This window comes from Tupaia chinensis, unplaced genomic scaffold, assembly GCF_000334495.1.
Source record: "Tupaia chinensis unplaced genomic scaffold, TupChi_1.0 Scaffold144899_1, whole genome shotgun sequence".
NCBI classification, from domain to species: domain Eukaryota; kingdom Metazoa; phylum Chordata; class Mammalia; order Scandentia; family Tupaiidae; genus Tupaia; species Tupaia belangeri.
The window spans coordinates 4,110,026-4,118,505 of NW_006204759.1; the positions used below are offsets into that span (position 1 = coordinate 4,110,026).

The following is an 8,480-nucleotide window of genomic DNA, read 5'->3' on the forward strand; positions in this document are numbered from 1 at the left end:
GCTCTTCCTTCCGTGCTTGGGGCTCAAACGGGTTCCCAAAGGAACGCTTTCTCAGCATGGACTTAACCAGGATCTGGGGGGTGGACAGGTTAGCATGAGGGACATAGGCCCTGGGCTCTTAGACACATCGGGTGGCTCTGACTCCCCAAGGGCCCTGCTGAGGGTCTTCTCAACCAGCGGAGGGAATACTAGGCGCCGGAGCACAGAGGGGTTACAGTTGTGGGTGCCTGGGGAGCAGAGGGATGCAGAGCAGGGCATGAAGGGTCTGCAAGCCAGCCTGAAAGCACAGGACGGACTCAGCGGGAAGTGTAGCTAGGGACGACATGGCTGCCACAGGAAGGAGGGCAGGAGGAGGGCTGTGCCAGGCAGTGCAGAGAGGGAGCACCCCTAAGGCCTGGGGGAGATGCTCGGGGGCGGCAACAGCAAAGGCACTGAGGGCTGCCCAGAGAGGGGCGGCTGCCACGCCCTGGCTCCACCTTTGTCCCTGTTCCTGCCCACGTCAGAGAGACTCGCACACGCACACACTCACCCAGGCGCACCTCTGCATGTCTTCTCACTCACTCGCTCGCCCTTCCGTTCATTCCATCGACTATTTACCGAGCACCTACTGAGTGCCAGACACTCTTCTAGGCACAGGGTCCAAGTGAGGCAAAAGTTCTTGCCTTCGTAGAGCTTATAGTCTAGTTGGGGGACAGGTGATTAAAAGCGAAGACAAACCAGTAAAACACATGTCGGTATTTACATGTACTTTCCAAGGGCTAAGGAGGAAAACCACGGCAAGGAGAGGGGACGTGGTATGGCAGCGGGGAGGCTGCAGCTGTCGGTCAGGGCTGGGGAGGGCTCGCTTCTCACTGAGGAGGTGATGGGAGTAAAGGCCGGACGGAGGAGAGGAAGCCAGTCAAGTGCATGTCGGGAGGAGCCCTCCAGGCAGAGGGAAAAGAAGTCCCAAGGTCCTGGGGCGACCACCTCCATGGCGCAAGGCTGGAGTCGAGCAGATGAAAGGAAGGGAGTAGACAGCTCTGGGGAAACGAGGGGAGAGCGGACTCTCGCAGGCAAGTGGGGGCTGTGGGAATCCGAGTGAGCAAGGCCTGAGCTGAAAAGTGACAGGACTGTGTCATCCATATCCTGACCCTGCTGAGTGGAGTGTGAATGGCGGGGGAGAGGCAAGGGGACAATTTGGGTGGCTATTCTAGTGGTGTAGGAGAGACCACGGTGGCTAAGTGGCAGTGGGGACCCTGTGAGACTCAGTTGCTTCCAGGGACCCCATAGAGCAAAGCAAGCAAGCAGGAGGCAGGGATTTACCCAGCGTGGAGGGATGATGTGCGGGGCCCGAAGCCACCCAGCATCTCTCTGGGCCTATGCTTACCCTGGCCCACTCTCAGGCCAGAAAGGGCAGGGCTCTCCGTGTCCCCTAAACCCCCAAATGCCACCAGGGACATATCAATCACATTTCAATAACTTCCATCTGTTAACACGAAGATACCCAGAGGAAGATGAGGACAACTGAACTATGAGAAACCAGAGGGAGGAGCAGGTGGCGTCTCACCGCCTATACATGAGGGGTCCTGGGGCCACTTCTCCTATCAAAGGCCCTGCCACTGTCCTGTCCCTGGCACCTCGTACTGTGTCTGGACGGCAGTGACCATGACAAATGTCTGGAGGGAAGGAACGTTCCTTCGGTCGTGAGGAGCGCTGCTGCTCTGCACGGGCAGACCTAGTGTGTTCCTTCAAACCGTCCACTCTCCTCACCGAGCTTCCCGGGCCCCCTCCCACGGGGCTGAATAATGTGACCTTTTCCTCCATGGGCCTCCAGCAGAACCGAGACCTCAGTGACCTAGATTGTGACTGGCTGCCAGGTTGCCCTCTGACCCCCAAAGCTAAGCACAGAGCAAGTCTCAGGCCACGGACGTGCCCTCCTCGCGCCCTCCCAGGATAAGGGACATTCTGCCTGCCCCTCACCCTCTTACCACCGTGGTCCAGCTGGGGATGAGCTTGACCGAGTTCTTCACTTCCTCCTCAGTCACCTCCACCACGCTGCAGTGCTCCTCCTCAGAGGGAAGGGGCTCCTCCCCATTCCTGGTCACCCAGGGGTGCAACTGTGCAGGCCAGAGGGGAGGAAGGGGTCAGGAAGGGACCTGGGCATCCCACCAGCCATCTGCACAAGCCCCAAACCCAAACCCAATACATGTATGTCCTGGTATCAGTCTCTCCAGAAAGGGAAACTGAGGCCTGATTTTGCTGCCCCAATCCAGCTCAGCCCAAGACCCCCTAGCATCCCACCTTGATGTCTGACACCCCAATTCTTGTTTCAGGATTCTTGTCCAGCATCTTCAGGATTAGGTCCTTGAGCTCCTCACTGATCTCTGGCCTAGAGGGGGAGGGAGGACATTAGAGGAGGCCGCTGACAAGAATCCCTTCCTGCCCGTCTCTCCCTCCCTACTTTGTGATCAGAGACTACCCCGAACGTCACGCCACAGACAGCAAGACTGAGTTTCAGAGTGCAGGAAGGCCACCATGAAGGAAGCAGGCCTGAAGGAAAGCGTTTCAGAACAAGTGCGTGCACAGCAGGGCTCCATGGGTGCTGGATAACCCCTGGGTGGCAGAGAGGGTGAGGATAAGGTGAGAAGAGTTGCTTCGTGGGAGACCAAGGGCTTCACTCCCACTCACCATCCTACCCTCTTCTCCACCTGGCGGGTACCAGGAAAGATCCTCTCTTATTTCGCAGAGGAGGAAACTGAGCCCCAGAGAGGTTGCTAATTGCCACCCGGAAGAGTGTGTCCGGGACAGGAGACTCCCCCCCCCCCAAACACACACACACATATTGCTGGGACTGTCTGCCCAAGCCCCAGGCTTCTCTGCTCCCATGGTTCTTCAGGAGCCTGTCCATCTAAGCTGGGGTGAGGAGCCCACTGGGCACTGTTGCCTTTGCCTCCCTCTGTGTGGTGGGCACTAAGTCTCTCTCTCTTTTTTTTTTTTTTTTTGGAGAGGTTTTTGCTATAGGGCGCCTGTGCTCACCAAACAGACAGAGAGAGACAGAGAGACAGAAAGCGAGAAATCACCCCCCGTGGGGGATGGTCACACCACAATCCCTTCTCCTCCATTCTCCTCTCGGGATCCTGGGCATGCACGCACACGCGCCCGGCGTGAGTTTTAAGCCATCGGGTCTGGGACACCAACCATGGTCGACTACATGGGAGTCCAGCGACATAGCCATTACGCTAACTGCTGGTCCCAAAATCTCTTTTAAGGCTCCTGGGCTGGAGAGAAACAGCCCCCTGGCAGCGGGTACAGTGGGAGGAAAGGCTAAGCAGGAAATGGACAGAATGCCACTGGCACCTTGGAGCTCCCAACCCCATGTGGGGAACGTGGAGGTTCCCCTCGAGCATACGGCCTGTGTGGGTGCCACTGAACAGTGTCCAGATAGTAAAGGAGTGGCCTTTCCTGCGTGGGCTACAAACACGGACAGCGAGCAGGAGGGCCACCGTGACAGAATCAGGCCCAAAGGAGAGTGCTTCAGAACAAGCACAGCCTTCCGCTGGAGGCCCGTGAGTGTGCGACCTGGGGCTCCGAGTTCCCATCCGTACAACGAGATCCAACCCTGACATCTCCGAGATCCTTGGCTCCACACCCAACCCCTTCATCTGTTCAGGGCCCCCCACGCTACGGAACAGCACCCCCAATTCTCCACCACCAGTACGGAGGAGCCCCTTGGGTCCCCTGGGCGGACAACTCACTCCTCGGGAAACACCACGGGCTCATTCTTGATCTTCTTGTGCAGGGCCAGGATGTAATCATCAATGAACGGGCACTGCGGGGTGGAGAGGCAGAAGATGCAGGCCCAAAGCCTTGTCCCATGCTGGGCAACTGGCACTCACCCCTTGGTGGGTGGGGGCACCTCTGGGCTCCCTGACAGGTAGGAAGGACCTCGTCTAACTTGTTCAGCAGCAGGGGCTCGATAAATGTTGACTGAACGAATGAATCACCAAGGGAACTATGAGGCCAGTGCCAGAGCTGCTCACAGCAAAGTCTCCACTCTCAGGGCCTGGAGTTTGGGAACGTGTTCACGGAGCTCCCCTCCTGCACCTCCTGTGGTCTCTAGAGGAGGAGCACCTGTAGGCAGGGGTCTCAGCCATACCCACGTTGGACGTCCCCAAGGTCCAGCTTGACATGAGCAAGAGTAAAGGACAATATACTAACTGAATGAACAACTGAGTGAACAGAAGGATGTGCAAATGAATGGTGTCAAGGGACAGAGGGACACGGAGCACTCTGCGTGGAGAGGTGGCAACACCAGCATTTCCACCTCCCCCTGGGTTTCTACAGTCCTGGGACTCCACATGAATCCCTCCCAAGCAGACAAGAGACCAATAGGGAAAGCCTTTTCTCCCTCAGGCTTCTCTGGGCCAGACAGGCTCTTTCAAAGCCCACTTTATTGCGGACACAGGGGAAGGGCCTGCCTCCATCACCCCGTCCACGGTGCGGGGGTCTGGGCCTGTCCCACCCTGCTTGCTCACTCAGCACTCACCTTCCCGTACACAAAGCAGTACAGTGTCACTCCCGTGGCCCACACATCCAAGGCCTAGAAGGAAACATGCTCACATCAGGCCCCCAGCAGGTGTCACCCCTGCCCACCCAGCTCCAGTGGGCTATGGGGCAGGGCCTGCCGGGAACACATATTCGTTTAACTAACACTCCCAGGTGTTTGCTCCATGCTGGGTCGTGTGCTGAGCCCGGGGGACGCGGGATAACCAGAACGAGGCCCCTGCCTTCCAGTGGTTCTCAGGGACAGGCCCAAACCAGATGTTTCCAACGCAACAGGTACAAAACCTCCTTCATCCACAAGATCACATATGTAGCCCCCAGGACACAGGGGCACTCCAGAAATGCTGGCATCGACTGAACTTACACGTACTAAACCAGCTCTGGCTTCAAGGGGTCATCCCTTCTACTAGTAGTCCACAGGAGATGCCACCACCCCCCTTCTTTCTGACATTAGAAGTAGCTCCTGCTCACACCAAGGCCCTGTCCACACCCTCCCATGCCATTGCGACAACTCCTCCAGGCTCCCAAGCACCAATCAGGCTCCACCGCACCCCAGATTCTGATGTGTGCCTTTCATGTTTTCCCCGCCAAGGCCCCGCCTCTTCTCTCTGACCTCAGTGATTAGCAAGTCTCCACCTACATATCCTACCACAGAGAGATCTGAGCCCAACTGGGGCACCGAGCAACATTCTACAAAATAATAGGCTTGCTCTCTTCCAAAATGTCAAGGTCAGAAAAGACAAAGAAAAGCTGAGGTCTTCCTCAGATTAAAGGACATCTAAGAGACATGACACATAAACGTGATAAGTGATCCTGGATTGGATCCTGCGCCAGAAAAAAGACAGTATCGGGACCAGCAGTTAGCATAATGGCTGTGTCGCTGGACTCCCATGTAGTCGACCGCAGTTCGCGTCCCGGACCCCCTGGCTTAAAACTCATGCCGGGCATGTGTGCGTGCATGCCCAAGATCCCAAGAGGAGAATGGAGGAGAAGAGATTGCGGCGTGGTCATCCCCCCAGGGGGGCATGATTTCTGGCTTTCTGTCTCTCTGTCTTTCTCTCTCTGTCTGGCAAGCGCATGCACCCTATAGCAAAAACCTCTCAAAAGAAAAAAAAAAAAAGACAGTATCAAAACAACAGACAACATTTAAATAAGGTCTATAGGGGTCAGCCATCGGAGTGGTGGTTAGGATGGTTGGATCCCACCTGGTCAACAGCAGTGTCCAAGTTCTGGACCCAGTGGCTTGAGAAATACACCAGGCACATGTGCATGCATGCCCAAAATCCTGAGAGGAGAATGGAGAGGAAAGGACTGAGGCATGGTCACCTCTCCTGGGGGGTGATTTCTCAACTCTTCTCTCTGCCTCCCTCTGGTGAGCGTACGTGTCCTATAGCAAATCGTCTTAAATAAATAAGATCTGTACGTCATGTAACAGTCTTTATCAATGATAAACTTCCTGCTTGTTTTTGTTTTGGGCTCTAGAGCATGTGCGTTCACCAGGAAGAGAAAGAGAGACAGAGAAAGTGAGAAAGCACTCCCCGGGGATGGGGGGCAGTGTGGCCACGCTGCAATCCTTTCTCCTTTATTCTCTTGGGCTTCTAGGCATGCACACACACATGCCCAACATGATTTTTCAAGCCACTGGGTCTGGGACTCAAACCACGGGCGGCCATGTGGGAATTTAGCGCCTTAACCACCACATCACCCGCTGGCCCTGCACTCAGCTTGTTTTTTTGTTTTGTTTGTTTGTTTAGAATTATTTATTTAATTTTGTTACTATTTAATTTGCTATAGGTCATGTGTGCTTACCACAAAGAGAGAAAGAAGAGCAAGAAAGAAAGCTGTCAGGTCCAGAACTCGAACCATGGCCAGCCCTGTGGGAGTCCATTGCCTTAACCACCACACCAACTGCTAGCCCCCTGCACCCAGCTTGTTTTTGAAGCCACTGGGCCTGGGACTTGAATCATACAGTCAGCCATGTGGGATCCAGCCACCTTAACCACTGAAGACCTGGTTGGCCCCTGACCAGACTTTTAAATAGCTCTAAAACCCATAATATAAAAACATACAAATAAAGACAAATAATGTCAATTATTGGTGAACCTGGGTAAAAAGACATGTAGAATTTTGCTGTCACATCCTTACAGCTTTTCTATAAATTTAGAATTACATCAAGATAAAAAGTAGAGAAAAAAATTCTCCTACATCTGTGACCTTTTTCTTAAGCTCCACACCCAGACACATGTCCAAGTGGCTCTCAATCGTCACCTCTTTGGTGAGGAGTAGGGGGGTGCAGTGCATAGGTGGGAACGGGCATACGCCCAAGGGAACACACCAGGCTGCAGAAACCCCTTCCTTAGAAAGCTTCACCACCTGCCTCCGTCACTAGGAGAAAGCCCAAACTTCCAGGCCCTGTGAGCTCTGCCCCCTTCCGCGTGCCTCTCAGTTCTCTGTACATTCTCTGGGCTGCACCTCCTGCCCAAATCCTCCGCATTGTTCAAGGTCCAGTTCAAATGCTGCCATGTCCCAGATCTGAGGAAGCCTCTGATCTCCGCTAACCATGCGCTTTGCTGCCCGTTCACCACCCAGAAGAACAAGCACGGCCTGCTTTGGTTCTGACCTTTCCATAGTCCAGCCCAGACCCAGCACAGAGCAATAGGCAGTAAATACCTGCACGGGAGATTTGGGGCTGTTTTGCTGGAAAATGAGAGGGGGCCAAAGTTGGGAAGTCTGTCAGGCTTCAAGGAAAAGGCATATATGTCACTCCAAGATGCAAGGACCTTGGCACCCTTGAGCTGGAGACTGGGCTCCCGCTGCAAGCTGTTCCACTCCTTCACCTGAACCCAACCTGACTGAAGCCCTGTGACTTACCTTCCCACTGAAGCTCTGGCCGGAATCAGAAATGGCCTCGGGGGCCATGAATGCGGGGGTCCCGGCTGTGCTGGACAGCTGAGCGTCATTCCCCTCAAACTGGTTGCTGACACCAAAGTCGGCGATCTTCACATGCCCATCATCCCCCAGGAGCAGGTTGGATGGCTTGATGTCCCTGTGGATGATCTTCTGGCAGTGCACTGCAGAGAGACAGCTCAGTGCTGGCCTGGAGACTACACCTGGGACCCCATCTGGCTTGCTTGGCCAAGATAGCCCGGACATCCCAGTTCATGCACACTCTCATCTCGTGAGGACTCAGAAGAGGTCACCAGGGCCATCTGCTCCACTGTGCAAGTGAAGCCACTTAAGCCCAGCCCAGGCTGTTAGCACAGAGCCAGGACTGTCATCTCAGGAGTCGCTGGACTCCCAGTCCAGTGCTCTGTCCACAACAGGCATGTGCTGGTGAGGGAAGAGGTCAGAGGAAATTGGGGAAGGGGGTTTCTTTCTTTCTTTTTTTTTTTTTAAGAATTATTTATTTGGGACCAGCAGGTGGCGTGGTGGTTAAGATGCTGAACATTCCCACTTGGCCGACCACAGTTCGAATGCTGAACCTGGTGGCTTGCTTTCTCACATTCTCTTTCTCTCTCTGTGTGTCTCTCTCTGGTCAAATTAAAATAAATGAATGAGGGGACCAGTAGGTGGCGTGGTGGTTAAGGTGCTGGACACTCCCACATGGCCAACCTTGGTTTGAGTCCCAGACATGGTGGCTTGCTTTCTCACTTTCCCTCTCTCTCTCTCTCTCTGTGTGTGTCTCTCTCTGTTTAAATTAAAATAAATGAATGAATAAATAAAAATAAACAATTAATTTTTTTGTTTGTTTGTTTGTTTGGCTTTTTTGGAGAGATTTTCGCTATAGGGCACGTGCGCTCGCCAGACAGAGAGAGACAGAGAGACAGAAAGCAAGAAATCACCACCCAGAGGGGATGGCCATGCCGCAATCCCTTCTCCTCCATTCTCCTCTCGGGATCTTGGGCACGCACACACACACGCCTGGCATGAGTTTTAAG

At 54.3% G+C, this 8,480-nt stretch overlaps 1 protein-coding gene across 1 annotated transcript in view; it reads right to left on the reverse strand.

Moving 5' to 3' along the window:
• The window catches only part of CAMKK1 (calcium/calmodulin dependent protein kinase kinase 1), a 26,545-nt gene that overhangs the window by 6,539 nt on the left and 11,526 nt on the right, over nt 1–8,480 (reverse strand). The window contains exons 9-14 of the mRNA XM_006167597.2: nt 7,414–7,613; nt 4,526–4,579; nt 3,735–3,808; nt 2,281–2,368; nt 1,968–2,096; nt 7–73 (exon numbers count right to left, since the gene is read on the reverse strand). Coding sequence (XP_006167659.1) covers nt 7–73; nt 1,968–2,096; nt 2,281–2,368; nt 3,735–3,808; nt 4,526–4,579; nt 7,414–7,613 — 612 coding nt within the window. The remainder of the gene's footprint in view (nt 1–6; nt 74–1,967; nt 2,097–2,280; nt 2,369–3,734; nt 3,809–4,525; nt 4,580–7,413; nt 7,614–8,480) is intronic.